At 39.0% G+C, this 15068-nt stretch overlaps 1 protein-coding gene across 2 annotated transcripts; it reads left to right on the top strand.

Annotated features, from left to right (window-relative positions):
* Positions 1 to 882: 882 nt before the first annotated feature.
* Positions 883 to 12745, top strand: LOC104140036 (acidic leucine-rich nuclear phosphoprotein 32 family member A). 2 transcript variants are annotated; one of them, XM_009668558.2, is made up of 7 exons: positions 883 to 1148; positions 5711 to 5861; positions 6944 to 7037; positions 8056 to 8174; positions 9249 to 9391; positions 10073 to 10270; positions 12256 to 12745. In XM_009668558.2, the coding sequence occupies exons 1-7, from the start codon at positions 1123 to 1125 to the stop codon at positions 12365 to 12367; spliced, it is 843 nt and encodes a 280-aa protein (XP_009666853.1). In that variant the 5' UTR covers positions 883 to 1122; the 3' UTR covers positions 12368 to 12745. The 2 variants fall into 2 exon arrangements, with proteins under 2 accessions (XP_009666853.1, XP_068810237.1); XM_068954136.1 differs by lacking the exon at positions 10073 to 10270.
* Positions 12746 to 15068: the final 2323 nt, after the last annotated feature.

Genomic DNA, 15068 nt, shown 5'->3' with positions numbered 1-15068 from the left:
TTAATCTTAATTTATTTATCCCTCTTCTTTCAGTATGAAATCTAGGAGTCTAAGTGAAGAAGGAGCTATGCCCATAATGTGGGAAGGAGATGCACTTACGGATCAATAGGGCATGACTGACTGCTCTGTCACAACCTTACACAACACACCACTGAAACTCAGGCTCCTGTAACTGCTGTTAAAGATTGAAAGACATCTGTAAAATTCAGCAGGGACTAGTCAGTGCCCATAACGACGTTGAGCTGTTGCAATTCCATCAGTGGCGCACTGCCAGTGTCTCCGCTTTGTCTGAGTGAACCGAGTGAACATTATATCAAACGCATTTTAAAGTGAATAGCTTCACTAGGCTTCTCCACAGAACCCTATAATCACACTTGGGTAGTCCCCATTGCTTTGAAGTTTTAAGAAAAATAATATACAAAAAATAGACACAGAACTGGCCTGTCAGTTCCCACGCAGAAAAGCATCCCTTGTTTTCACACACACATGCAAACTCGAAGAAGATAGCGTGGAAGATTATGTGCGCAAAATGGCTGAACATTTTCAAGTGGGGCAAGGATATTCAATAGAAAGAAGAGATGCTCATAAAGAACTTTGATAAACGTTGCATAAAATGTGAGACACTCTAAGCATCTATTTAGTTTTCATCCAATGTTCTTGCATTAGTTCATAAGCCTATCAACAGTCATTAATGAAGCAGGAGATCTTTTAAGCAAAGATAAGCTAAAATTCAAATGGGCAAAACGTTAGTGCAATTTAGGAAAATGAAGTCAAAGAAAGGAGCACACCAGAGATTCATCTGGATGATCACGTATCTTGCTAAAGGTATCACCAGTCTATCTTTAGCCACCTTCTGGAAAGACAGTTCATCGATACCAGCTAGATGAGCACAGGAATTTGTTTGATGTACGTAAGAGATTGGTAACAATAGCTCCTAACCTGACTGCGTTGCGAGGGGACAGAGTGTTTCCTTGGAGACAGTGAATCCACACAGCACCAGCCGGGATCCTGACAGATCACCTCTTTTCAAAGGATGCAGAACTACTGCTCTGTACAGGGGAAAAGATGGGAAGATGAGCTTTGACTGTAGACAAATAGCCTTATGCAAGATGTGAGGATTTTATGCAACAGCAAGACATGTCTGAAAGGTAGGAGGCTGAGAGAAGATAACTACCTGTAGTCATTGCACAGTTGGCTTGACACACTTTGACAACAAAGATAGTATTACGGGATTAAGTATCTTTCTAAAAGGTACCAAACTGTGTTGCCGATGGAGGACGTTGTGCAGTGAAAACAGAAAAAATGTGTTTTTTTCTTGGTGTCAGTGGCTGAAAACCGAAAGACAAATGATATCTCCATAAAAATACATACTTTATTATGAACAGGTACAAAAGGCACATTGATTGAGATGTGGAACTGGTGTGACTGCCAGTTACATCTGTGAGGAGCTGCATGGGATTTTAGCGATAAATATACTAGGAATGTGTGATTATGTTGATAAGACCTGATTACGTTAATTACATCTCTTTGGGGGCAGCTTTATGACACATAAAGCAAGATAAATGACGACAGTTAACAGCAAGGATGCGTTGTAACTATAACTTACGGATGTGTTTGTCACTAAATTATGCTCAAAAGGACTGCTTCGAAATATTGCATAATGTCTCATAAAACTCCTATAAAAATAATCAAAAGGTAATAGAGCATGAAAGCACGTCTAAGTCTTCTCCTATTCTAAAAACACCTGCTAGATAGCAGTGAATTATGTGCGTTATGAAGAAAGCTCAGCCCAAATTCTGAATTTCCCAGCTTTTACACTGTGTATACATACTGGATTTGTATCTGAACCCTGTGGTTCATTTCTGTTTATCAGCTTTGGCATGTGCAATTGACTAAGACAACATAAATAGCTGGGTCTTTGTGTCTTGTAGGCAAACAACCATTTGTGGAAGTGGTTTGGACAGATTCATAACCAGCTCTCTTGGAGCCTGTGCCAAATCAGCAGCTCCTACCTGGATGTAAGAACTCTCCACTTTAGAGTTTTTATCATCCCTTGCTTGGTTTACCTATTTTTTTCTTAAAGGTGGTCATAAAATTCTGCAGATTTGGTACCCTTAGAATAATTCCCATTTTTCACTTCCATGCTTTTAGGAGCTTTCCATTTGCTGTTTTCCATAAGGCAAAGCTCTGCATCTGCAGTAGGCTCTAAAATGTTTCTATTTTGAAGTTACCCGTTATATCAGGAGAAAGGAGTGTCAATTTTAACTGACACTCTCTTCTTAAAGGCCAAATATCTAAAATACCAAACAGGAGAAATGTTTTTCACTCAGCATATCTTTCACTGATACAGCTTCAGAAGCAGCGCAGCAATAGCTCTTCAAAGTATTTCACTGGCTTTTAGTATATTCTACCCTTAAAGTCAGCAGGACTCAAATGTACTTGCACTGCAGTTAGTTAGAAAATTTACAGCATTTTGTTGCCTATGAAAAATTTGCTAACATATCATTGGGAAGAGAAGCAGACCCGTTTCACTGATACACAAATGACACTGACATCTTGATATGTGTAATTTTTATTAGTGAAGTTTATAGGAGTGCATGATTTTAAGACATGGCTTCGTATCTCATAAATCATGTTTTGAAAAATGCAGTAGCTCTTGTATTCTCATACCTTCCGGTTTACAAAATATTTCAGCCACTTAATTCTCCACTCTAACTTCCACTGAGGAAAAAGTACAAAGTATATTGATTTGTCATGATTACTTTCACTTATTCCAATTATGTGTACTATCTCCATTCAAGACATATGCATCGTTCCAGATTTCAAGGTGCTAGCAAAGATCTGCTTTGTACAACAGGTTTTTTTGTGTTTGTTTGTTTAGATGAAAGGGTGATTTTATATATTTCAACAATGAATGATTCCTTTGAGCTTTTTGAAATGATCGGAAATCCTGCTGTTTCATAGCACGCTTTAGGCACTGAAGATGGGATCCTCTTCATCAAACTTCAGATGCCTAAAAGTTGTGTCTATTCCCAGGGGAGCCTGAGGGCTCCTTCTGCAGACAGTGGAGAGTGATGGCACCTGCAGACTGTGGTTCACCCCAGCTGAAAATAATAGTTATTGATGCTGGGCAGGGTAAGTGGGTATCTGGGTATCAGTATAGAGGGAGCCAAAACAACTTGCTAAGCCTGGATATGCAACCTGGCAACTGCAGTTAAGTGACAAAAATCCTACTTTGTTCTGATTGAGGTTTTAGGTATTTATTGTTGATTTCATTATTCTGAATTTTTGTAGGTGGATTTGATATCAGTGGCAAAGCTATACTTGTGATACTACCAACTGGACTGAGGGTGATCCTCAGAAGTTAAAAGCTGGTCATATGCAAGATTTTTCCACCTTACCATTTTAAGTTTCTTCTCCAACCTTTTTTTTTACAGGATTCTTAAAATACTTCTTAAAAAAGCATCGTAGATCCCCCCTGAGAAGAGAGAGAATGGAGGAAGGCTATTGCCACAGTGGGTTTCCATTACTGAAATTAATTCCTCTCTCATAAGAATTTAGATCTATGATTTATAATAACCACCAATTTCTCACTGCAGGCAAAGTGAGAGGAAATGACTCAGCCTGGACAGACATCATGAATCTATTTTTTTTCCCTAATGGTTGACATAATCTAGTGTGCTGCTCCCAGAAGTGTCGTTGGAGATTCATATCCAGCCGAAGGGCCTCACAATCAAGATGGAAAATTTTGTTACTTTCATGTATTGTGTGATCTGTAATTGTTTGAAATTGCATCCTGCCTCATTCATTGCAATTTCTTTTACATCAAATTTATAGCAAAATAGTAAGAAAAACAAAGTGAGAGAGAGAAAAGCAGTGTTGTGCTTACTCCTTGAGAAAAATCTTTCTTGACATAATGTTAGGGTCCAGCTGGTGCTTATAAAACTCAGACAGTTCTGAGATGAAACATTCTTTCTTCTGTCCCTCCCTCTGATAGAAATTTCACAACCTACCTGACTTCACAAGTTCTATCTTTCACATATTGTTCTGGAATTTCATGTTCTAGTTTCTATCACTGAAGCAGGATTTTGCGAGTGGGCTTCTGCTGAGAGACCAGAGTAGAAATCATGTTAAATGGTTCAGTTAAAATGTTTTAGCCTGCATTTCAAGGAACTAGGGAGTGTATCCATGCCTCAGCAGAGGAGGCAGCACCTAGCTGATAGGAAGCTGGGTTTTGAAAATTCTTGCAATTTCAAACAGTAGCTTGAGTACATCATAATAAATTGCTTCCAAAACATAGATGAATGTTAGATCCTCTTCTTAAAAATAAAAGTATTTCTATATATTTCAGATATGACCCTCTGATGTGGCCTCATTTAACATACAACAAAGCAGAAGCAAAACAAATACCGAGACAGGGTAAGCAAAGGTTCTCAGGACACATCCACCAAGTGTAAACCCTCTTTTCACAGGGTTGCTGCGTGAATGCCCACTGATCTTAACAGCATGCACGCATGAAAATGGTCTGTTCGCCTCAAGATGATCTCTAAAAATGTCTAACTAGATAGCTGTATATTCAGAGACGCTGAGCATGCTTGGCTTCCTTTAAATCATCTACAGTTTATTGTGGCTGTTTTGAACCCATAAAAAAGCATAAAGCAAGAAGGGAGGAGTAGTTCTGTATGTCAGTACTGGTCTGTGCAGTCAATATGTACTTCCAGGTAAAAGCCGTGCGAGATGTGGTATGTGTTTTTGATAATACTTAAAAAAGGCAAAACAAAATCGTGGAAGGTCAACAGAATAAGTCTATTCATTATTACTTGCAAATAACTCTGTAATCTGGAGTTCTATACTATGTTCTATTTAGCTTGTCTTTTATATTCAACATAAAACTTTCATTACCATCCTCGCTACCTAAATTTAAGGACGCACTTTTATTCTCTATTTCTACTCCTGAATACAGTTGTTTTAATCATACTTTCTGACAAGCTCTCACTGAGCTTGTACGGTAAAAGGCAAATTATCACACTGGATGCATACACTTACTAAGTTAAAATTATTTTTCTGAAGTGTTCCATGGTAAATTTCTAAATTGCAGCTGCCAGCCTGTGAGTTATTCAATATCTGTGAAGCAGAATTGGAGAAATTGCACCACATGAGGGACATATAATATAGTTTTGAAAGTGCTCTAAAGCAATGAACTAGCAAAGCATGGAGCACAAGACTTGAAGGTTCTATCAAATACAGTTTAGCTCTTCTTTGGAGGCTTGGCGTTCCACTAAAACTTACTAAAGAGATTGAAATAAATATCTGTAAGGCAACAGCTGAAGTGTTTTTTTCCTACAAACTGGATCCATAAAAGCAGGGCTGTACAGAATAGAAGGGGGCATATCATGCTATTGAACAGGTTCAGTTCTTCATCATCTCCAAGGATGAATTTTTCTAACAAACTGGCAGTAAGTTCCCCTTTCCAATGTTTGGACATATCTGTCAAAGCCTCATATGCGTAAGTAAATGGTATTTAGATGAGTGGTCCCGCTAAGGGACTGGAAGGAATTGCTGTATCTATGGTTTGACCTCAGAATCATATGACTGTTTTCCGGTAGTATGTCTTACCCCTTGCTACTCCTTGCTTCCTATTATTACAAAACAGTTTGCATTTCTTTAAACAGAATGAGACTCTATTACTGGTTTAACATCTCCTCTGTAGTTCCTCAGGTCTGGCTACAAGCAATCAAAGATTCTGTAAGTCCTGTTCATCCTATTGCTCCGTCCTAAGTGATATACATACTGTTCCACCGCTTTCCTCACAAAACAGAGGGCTCGTCGGGCAGAATTGTGATTCAGAGCTATTTTCTCCAGTAAGTGTTTAGCTTACCAATCTGATTATGAGTTTGTAGAACAGAAATGCTGAAAGAGTAACTAAGGCTGAAATCACTTCCTCAACTTTGGAACTGATTATGTTTTGCGTCCTTTTATCTTCCAAAACTAGATCAGATTATGAACGAGATTATATCATATAATGTCAGCAGTAGCGAGGGACTTGATTCAACAGCCCAGGAAGCCTTTGAGCACTGTGCCCTTAGCTGGATGCACCTAGTGAGTAGATCAATCCTGAAGTGGCTGTAAACATTAGCTATAAAATATCATAGCCAGTACCACTATGAAAGGCTTCAATATGGATATGCTGTGCTTTTAAGAACACAAAGCTCTCCTGCGCTTGAGCCAGTACGTACAAGCTACTCTGAAACAAGAATGGGCTGTGGTAAACTACCCCTAAAGTGTAAAAGCCCGGCAACATTTGCCAGCTTCTGTGTTTGTGTACAGCTCTGCCCCAACTGGAGGTGAGCCAGAGGTGTGTGCTCCATCTCTCCTCTACCTTCAACTCAACCATCATCGTTTGCACCAAAAGAAATTCTGGAAATGTGAGCAGATGGTAACCTGCAATACACTGAGAGGTTCCTCCGCTGTAGGCAATCATAGGGCCGGTTCTGTTGAGCATGAAACAAATCATCCTGTCCCACAAACTGCAGGCAGAACTAGAGTGTTTGCTTCATGCTCCCTTCTGAGAGACTGATGCCCTGGAAATTACAGAACAGGTTCTAGTGGGAAGGCAAAGTGGGCAGAAACCTGATGTTCCTGACTACAGTGGCAGGTTTTCTGTGTTTAGATTTCATGTCTGAATTGCATTCAGGATATTTTGTCTGCAAGTTTGTCCATGAATTTGTGTTTGCGTGCATATGCATACACAAATGTGTGTCATTATATCCTTACTTCTATACATCGTTTTGCTCTTCGCCAGATGGTATTAAGGCAGAAAACATTGTACAAACATGTATGAATGTTATTTCTACTGGAGTAAGGCCAGAAATATGAAAAAGTGTATTGCCAGAAGCTGGAAAACCTTAACCAATTTTTTCTTTCTTTCTTTTGTTTCTTTAAGCTTCCTTCTGATTCCTTCAAGTATCTCAGCTGGTGTGACTTACAGGAACATGATGTTCGAGGAAATCAGCTCCGTTGTCCCCGAGTAAGAGAAGGTAAAGATGAAAAAGACATATTCATGTTAAACCTTACTCTATTTATCTGACGGTATGTTGTTAAATGTTAGAGATGAAATCAGAGTTTGCCATTGTTTTGAAAAGGGACAGAGTTTCATCCCATATTGCAGATATTTACTTTTTTCAATTGCTAAGAAAATACCCTTAAGCCAGAGCTGTCATTTTAAAACGTTTACCATTAATGTGGTGTTTATTATCTCTCTCAGAAGTTCATTAACATTTAAATAATGTTCAGAATGCTATACACATGTGTCAAATAAGAAGCTGAGAGTGAAATCCAGTCCTACAAAGAATTTACACACACTTTATTTTAAGCCTGAATTGGCCCAAGAACAGCCTATAGGAGTACTCAAGAATGTGGAATGAAAGAGGGCTTAAAATAAGGTGTTTGCGTGTTTGGGACTAAATGGAGAAGAAGTCCTACATTGTCCTTACTTCAGCTAGGCATTTAAATATGTGCATAACTCTAAGCATTTCAGTAGCTCTATTGACTTATTTAAGTCTTCAGTAAGTGTGTTCTAAATAGCCATACTCAAAATGTCATTCCTATTAAGCCCAGTTGCAGCTTTTGTCAATGGTTCAGGAATTACAAACACATCCTTTTCTCAGGACAATGAAAGGATAAGTATGTATCTGTTGTATAATCTTACTTATAGTATATGGAAAAATATATAAAAACACTATTTTAAAGCTCAGCTTCTTAGGCTCCACCATTTTTAAAAAAAAGCTTTTATTCTAAGTTCTAGAGGAAATGTCACTTACTAACCATGTGCCAAATCATTATGACCTTAGATGGATTGCTGAATTATGGGCCTGGAAAAGGTAGCAAATCTTCACATTAATTTACCTTATAGAAGCCTGGAAATCTATGCAGCTAAAATACTATATATATTTCTTCATTTCAGATGTCTTCCCAGCCATGTATATAATATTTCAGCAAGTAACTAAATGCCAGTTCCATATCACATCCATTATTGTAAATCTTTTTTCTGAGCAGGGCCTTCAGAAGAAGAGCTATTTTTCAGAGGAGAAGAACATACTTTGAAAAAAAGAAAACAAGTAACTGAAACAGAAAAATGGCAAAAGAAACTGCAAGAGAACTGGGAAAACTGTGCTGTAAAACTTTCATTAACTCTTCTCATTAACTCTTTGCACTGTAAATAAGCCAAATATATAGTGCAGTGGTGGCTCCTGACAGTTAGCAGTTTTCAAGCTGAGACTGGCACCATGACATTATAAAGCAGAAGGTTTTTACAAGCGCTGTACCAAGAGTAGACTCCTGTCTTGTGACATGGTTTCATTTGTGCTTGGGTGTATAAGAACTTGTGAAGTCATTTGCCTGCTTAGTGCCTTCCTCAAAGAAATCAGTAAAAAGTGGATGGTTAGGGAATGGCTTCATTTCATTTTAGCTCTTCCACTCTCCCCTTATACCAGCCTGAGCAGTTCTGTTAGATTTGGCTGGAGGTACAACATTACTGCTGCTTCTGGTCAGCAATAAATTATAACCTCCCTAAGATCAAGGAAGAAGCAAGGCAGTAACTTCAGAGCACTGGATTTCAGTGTTAGATGGATCTGTTTCTCCCTTTGCATAAATACACAATACAGACTAGGGGAACACTAGTGCCTGGCTGCTGCAGGGCACTTCTTCCAGAGTTCAGAGACCAAATCAATGAGCCACAATGACTTAGTACTTCATTCTCCAGCCAGAGCACACACAGAGGACTCCCCAGTCAAAGAATAAGGCAGGCCCGAAAGTAAGATTCACTTGCTTCAGGTATAAAAGATTTTGTGGAAAAAATGCAAAAGTAATGGTGAAGGAAAGAAAACAAAAGATGACAGGAAACGCTCTTTTGAGGAACAGAGAAAAAAAGATCAGTGCAAAGATATCTATAGAGAAAAATAGAGTAACACTCTCAGATACAGCCCCATGCAAACAACAGCTATTGGGATAGAAAAAACTCAGCTGTTTCTACTGTACTGCTTCAGATTAACCTTATTTTCATAGAATTAGGCAGTGCATTGCTACAGTTCTAAGGTGAATTTGACGTGACTGTTTTTAAGTGGATATAAGAGCAACATAATAAAATAGGTTCATCTTTTAACTAGTTCTGACATAGAAAAGATTGAATAATATAATTATAAGAAAGCAAGAAAAAAATTAATTGGATTCTTTTACTTTTCCCTCCCCAGGAGCTGAACCTCTCATTTCAGGACCTGGGAGATCTTTACCAGGTAGAAAACTTCAATAGAATTCTTAGAAGATTAATTCGAGTGGAAAAACTTTGGTTGGTGGACAATTCTTTGACAGACCTCAGTGCCGTAAGGCTGCCAAGGTAGACAAAAAAAACTCCTGTTTCTGCTCTTATCCACTGTCATAGAAATCAAAGCTGTTACATGCTTCAGTAGCATCTAGGGCAGATCCTCGGGAACTACCAAAATAGGATATTGTTAGAGACGCTGTCATTATACTGTTATTCTGTTCATGTCTTCCCTAAGCTGAAAAATATTCAGCAAGGTAGACAGATCATTCTTAGTGGATGTTTCATGTGTCTCATCAAGCTCAGTGATATTTTTGCTAAAAGAGAAAGTTGCTGAACACTGCTGAAGGAATGTGTATGCAGAGATGGTGAAATATGATGCAAGGGGAGAGGCCAGGTGTGATCATCACACCCGTGTTATTGCAGTGTGTCTATTGCTACTGTGTTGTCTTATGACTGGATATATGGAAAGTTGTAAAATTGAGAATGGGAGTAATGAAATATCCATTGTGCAATATAAGGAAAGCTGAGAGTATAAATTGTAGGGGTCTGATCTTGCAGTCCTTGGTTAGGCAAAAATAACACAAGTGTGAAACTAGTGTGAAAGCAGGTCCCCAGGAATCGAAGTCTTGTCTCTCTCTCTGAAAACCCTAAGGTGCCATGACCTTAGTAGGTGAAGAATCATCCTTACGTTGGTTTACAGGGATATACTATTGTAGATGTGATCAGTGATGTCATTTGCCTTGTACTTTGCAGATGCAAAGAACTAAATGTCAGTAAAAATCACTTTACATCCTTCAAAAAGTTGCCAAAGATACCTCAGATCCGACACTTATCACTGGCTGAAAATAACATTATGACACTAAGTGGAATATCAGCCTTGAGACATACTCCACTTGAATCTCTTATACTCAAGAGGAATCCCTGTGAGTTTCAAGAAAACTACAGGCAACTGTAAGTTTTGCCATGTCATGGTCAACACAAGCATGCATAAAGAAATGTTTGCAGGGAAGCACAGAAGGAATAGGGTCTCAAATACAACAAGCTCTCCCAGGCAGCCTTTTTGTTTTCCTGCAGTACCAACCATCATAAACACTCCAAAAATACGGGCTGGCAAGCTGATGTTTGAGAATAGTCACAGAATATTCAGCAACTGCCTGGAAGCCTCTGTAATGACATGAATGTCATTTCATGAACTGAACTAAGTCCATGAACCAAATTTAGAGAGAGTAGGGTAGATAAATTAGATTCTCTTTTATTAAGAAAGTTAACTTTTACTAAAACTCCTTTCAGTCTCATTACATCACTCAGGGATTCTGAAAGGAGTCTAAATTACATTATCTGTCAGAGATAGAATCAGAAGGAAGTGCTGAAAGATGTGAGCTAAAGCAAAAGAAATTTGTTAATTTACTTTTCTGATACTCTCTTCTTCTCTCTCTGGCAGCACTGTGGGAGTTACACTGCCTTGAACTCCCCACCCAGAGTATGTACAGGTTGCAGACATTACAGTGTAGCATAGATTTAACTGAGCTGCCTCAGGGATGGTCTATCCATGACAGAGTAGAGAACTTGGGGAAGGATAATTTATTCCAAGTTTCATGCGTGTTTTGACACTCACATCCCTATTCCATTCTTCTCCAGCCCTATTGACTCCAAAACCCAATAGCCAGGAAACATTGCATACAGGTCAGAAAGAGGTACTAAGCATACTCCTTCAGAACTCTTCAGAACTCTACGTTGTTGGATGTTTTTCCCCACTGAAAACTGTCTAGTCTTCCATCTAAAGCAGGCATTGCTGATGTTTCTCAGATAAACCCATTGCTTACAGCATGTGTCTAAGAAGTCCTCTCTCAGTGAGAGGGAAAAAAAGAGGAAGCATCTTTTTAATAAAAACCTTTCTCAGTCTCCAGCAGGCTTTTCCCTTCAGGCTAGTAGGCTTCCCTTTGACAGAGTGATGGTGATGCTAGTGCATTTTAAAGACAGATAGATATCAAAGTGAAAGTTTTAAAAGTGAATTTGAAATAATATATATTTTTTATTTTATCAAAAGGCCCAGGAAAAGAAATGCTGATAAGCACCTTTTAACAGTTGTTAATTATGTTTATGCCCCTAATCCTACCAGTTCTAAAGACAATTAAATATAGATAACTCTGGTATTATTTTCACTGCCAGTGTTAGAAGACAGACAAAATGATTTTCAAGCATAGGTGTAGCCCTGAGTGACGTGCAGGGATTGAGCACCAGAGTGCAGGGGCACATGCAAGTGGGTTAAGACCTTGTGCAATGCTTATCAGGGCTAAGACTCCATCAAACTCCTCTTCTGGAGAAGAGAACAGAAGTAAGTGTTAATGGCCAAGGTTTCATACCCTGATACACTGCTTAAAAGGAACTATGTATTAGGTGGCAGAGTCCTTCATTCTGGACTGTTTAGCATCAAGTCCATAGAGCAGGGAGGGCTTCTCTTCTATGAGAATAATAAGAGTGCAAACAATTATGCAGAGAGCCCAGTTTCTCTATCATAGAAGGATAAAAGTTGAGCTAAGCTTCTTACAAGCTGAATCTTTGCTTTCCAGCAGTCTAGGAATTTCAGTCTGGGCTGACTCGGTGTCCTCTCTTTTGTATTAGACTTCTGGTTTGGTTCTGCTCTATTTTAAAATGCGGCCATCTGTAGTGTTTTACTGAGTCTGAGAATATAAAACTTGTGCAACTGAGTGAAAAGTGAACAACCTTCATTAGCTCTTTGATAGATTCTTTGATAAAGCTCTTAGATAAATTCTGTACCAAATTCCAAATTAAGATTTCAAACAACAAAAATATATTTTGGGTATGTTTGAAACCACTGCTTGGTTTTTATCAATGTCTATTTTGATCTCAGCACTTCCCAGGAATACTCCTCTGATTTTTTGTTTTGTTTTGTTTTTCTTTTGGCTTCCTTTAAGTGTATTCTCCAGTTTGCCAAACCTGAAAACACTGGATGGTGTCCCGCAACTGCCAGAGGACTGTTCACCTCCAGAAATCAATTTTCTTTCCAAAATGTGTACTATCCTCTAGCACTGTATTTTTATATGATCACAGATATGCTGTAATCACCTTATTTAAATGAATCAATACATTCTATATGTACAAATTACCATTTTTTTCTGATCAAAGAGGTATTGAACTAAAAATATTCTAGTTCTTCTGAATGTGCTTACTGATACCACAGACTTCAAGTAAGTATGGATAAATGACATGTAAATAGGACGTAATATGTATGCTGAGTGTCACGAATTTGGTGTATTAAAAATATCAGGTAATTTTCTTGTCTGAGAATTCCTATGTAACTAATAACCCATGATTATTGACTCCCATTACATCCCCCTAAGACATGTCCAACTTCAGACCACGTGTCTGTGTCAGGAACTGATGCAGGGATGAAAAAATAAAACAAAACTGAGTAAAAGTATAGGCTGTTCAGTTTCCTTCTTTATGTCCCACCCGTGTCCTAGGGCTCTTTCATGGTTGTGTAGATAGGAAAGCCAGAGCCACTCAAATCATTTTGACCTTCAGAAATTCAAAAATAGTGCAGATAGTTCTTGTTTGGGAGTTTTGCTCATTGCATTTGGGATGTCTAGAGAGCACTGGGGAGAGGTAAATCATGAAGAGGAAAGAAGCCTTTCAGCTGATTGCTGGCATTTGGCATTGTTTAGGAAGGCCTTAGTGCTGCTTAAAGGGTCCTTAAACCAAGGCCACAAGGAAGAAAGAGTTGTGGAAGCTGAAAAAGGATTTGTAAAGGCTCCCCAGGAGACCTGAATGCAATTCATTTTGAGAGGTATCTGTCCTTCTCTGATTCATTTGCTGTCCAATTTTAGCTTTTTTCCAGGCAGCTCTTGCTGGCACACAAATACGTGTCGCTAACGGTTTAGGAGAAGAATGACAGTGTCTTGGAAAATGAGGACAATTAACAACATTGCCTAATTCCAGAGACAATCGATAACTTCTCTGATGTGTATTGGCTGACTGAGCAGTTTGGTTCAATTACACAAGGAGGACTAACGACCGCTCAGCTCTGCAGAACTCCACAGTACAATGACTTCCCTGCAGAAAGGTTGTGGAAGCTCAGTATAATGTGATGTATTGGATTGGGACCAGACAACTGATCAGCTTGAAAAGTTTCCAGGCTCCCTTACCTATGAGGACCTATGTGGACCTATAAGGACACCTGTGAGTGTCCTTACCTATCCCAAAGGTTAGCAGACACAATACTTATCAAAATATTGCATAAACTAGGTCACAGGATCTTGAAAGTATAATAGTATGTAACTCAAAATATATTCTACAGCTGTGAAAGGAGACAAGACTATGGACCACTGCAGAGAGGTGTCAGGTTTAGGGCTTACACCCAGGAAGTGTTCTTGAGTGATCCATAAAAGCACGCTGCTCCCTTCCCAGACACAGATGTTCGCATGCTCTCAGGATTCAATAACTATGTTGAGGCAGTATAGCCCATTCCAAAAAATGGGAATAGACCAAGCTATGACAAACCTCTCCATAAATGTACTACAGCATCGAAATGATACAGTTCAACATCAAATGGCAGCCAGCTGATGAGATTTGGTTAAGGCAACCAGAAGCTTAAAACAGAAAAAGCAAAACATTGAGTGCTACGCAGCATGGCACTCTGGCTCAAAAGAACAGGAGTCTTTCACAAGGGAGGATAGTAGCAGAAAAGCTGAAAGCTTTCTGAGGGACAAAGCTAGTATTCTACTTCAGAGAGAGAAATTAATATAGAAATAATATAATACAGTAATCAACACAAAAACTTAACTATAGTATTTGGGAATGGAAAGGGTAGAAACAAGGCTGAAATGTATTCTCCTCGACTGAGGAGGTATGTGAGAAAACACCATCTCGGGAAGTAAAGTTGGGAACAAAAGTGGGAAGTAAACGGAGTTTAAGAGCATTGGCAGATGCAGCAAGTAGCTGAATACTGACTGTTGTGAGGCTACTGCATCTCGAGGCTAGAAAGGGAAAGAATCTTTTCAGAAGTTAACAGATGCTAGGGAGAGTTCAAATCAGCTGTGTTTGGAAGCTGGAAAGGAAAAGCTCTTGGGGACTAGCCTGAATTTTTCCACTGTCATCCCAGGATTTGACAAAATCATCGCAGAATGTATCAGAACCAAAGCCAGGGATTTGAGATGAAGTGCATTGAATGTCTTCACCTTGGCTCATTTCACTGGGATGCTTTTTAGGATATTCATTGTATTCTGTATGCAATACGGGCCACCTGTTGTGCTTTCTGCTTCCCATTCCTATAGAGACAACACACTCAAAATTCATATATCACACTTTTAGAAGTGTCTGGGAGCAGGAAAGGGATTTCTGCAGCCCCCCTGTAGCATGATGGAGGTGCTGATCATACCTTTCCTTAAAAATATTTTCCATGCTGAGAGATCAGAAAGGGTGACTGAGCTGGGAAATTCCCCTATCCTCCAGGCAGATATTACAGTTACAAGCTCCTAGTGAAGCTACCACCCACTGCTCACATCTGTAATTAGGAATTGGTTGATTCTCTCCTGAGAACATGCTCAAACGCTTTGTTCTCGTCGACCTGAGTCCTGGTTAACTAACGAGGAAGGGGAATAGACTTTGATTTATTCTTTCCTGACAGGAAGTTGATTCTACTCTCATCATTTTTCCTTTCATTATCTTAATTCTCTGGCTTTGGTATCCCAGCGAAATATTAGGTAATATCTGGGGAGTCTTGTTGATT

The sequence above is a fragment of the Struthio camelus genome, chromosome 9 (genome assembly GCF_040807025.1).
Source record: "Struthio camelus isolate bStrCam1 chromosome 9, bStrCam1.hap1, whole genome shotgun sequence".
NCBI lineage: Eukaryota > Metazoa > Chordata > Aves > Struthioniformes > Struthionidae > Struthio > Struthio camelus.
The sequence above is the reverse complement of the archived record's forward strand: the minus strand, read 5'-3'. Positions and strand labels throughout refer to the sequence as shown.

What these genes read in the sequence shown, in the direction of transcription:
- LOC104140036 (XM_009668558.2), top strand. Translation starts at nt 1,123, where the DNA reads ATGCAACAGCAAGACATGTCTGAAAG. An exon ending in TTGTCCCCGAGTAAGAGAAG is followed by an intron (nt 7,038 to 8,055) that starts GTAAAGATGAAA and finishes TTTTCTGAGCAG; the next exon opens with GGCCTTCAGAAGAAGAGCTA. An exon ending in AGTGCCGTAAGGCTGCCAAG is followed by an intron (nt 9,392 to 10,072) that starts GTAGACAAAAAA and finishes TGTACTTTGCAG; the next exon opens with ATGCAAAGAACTAAATGTCA.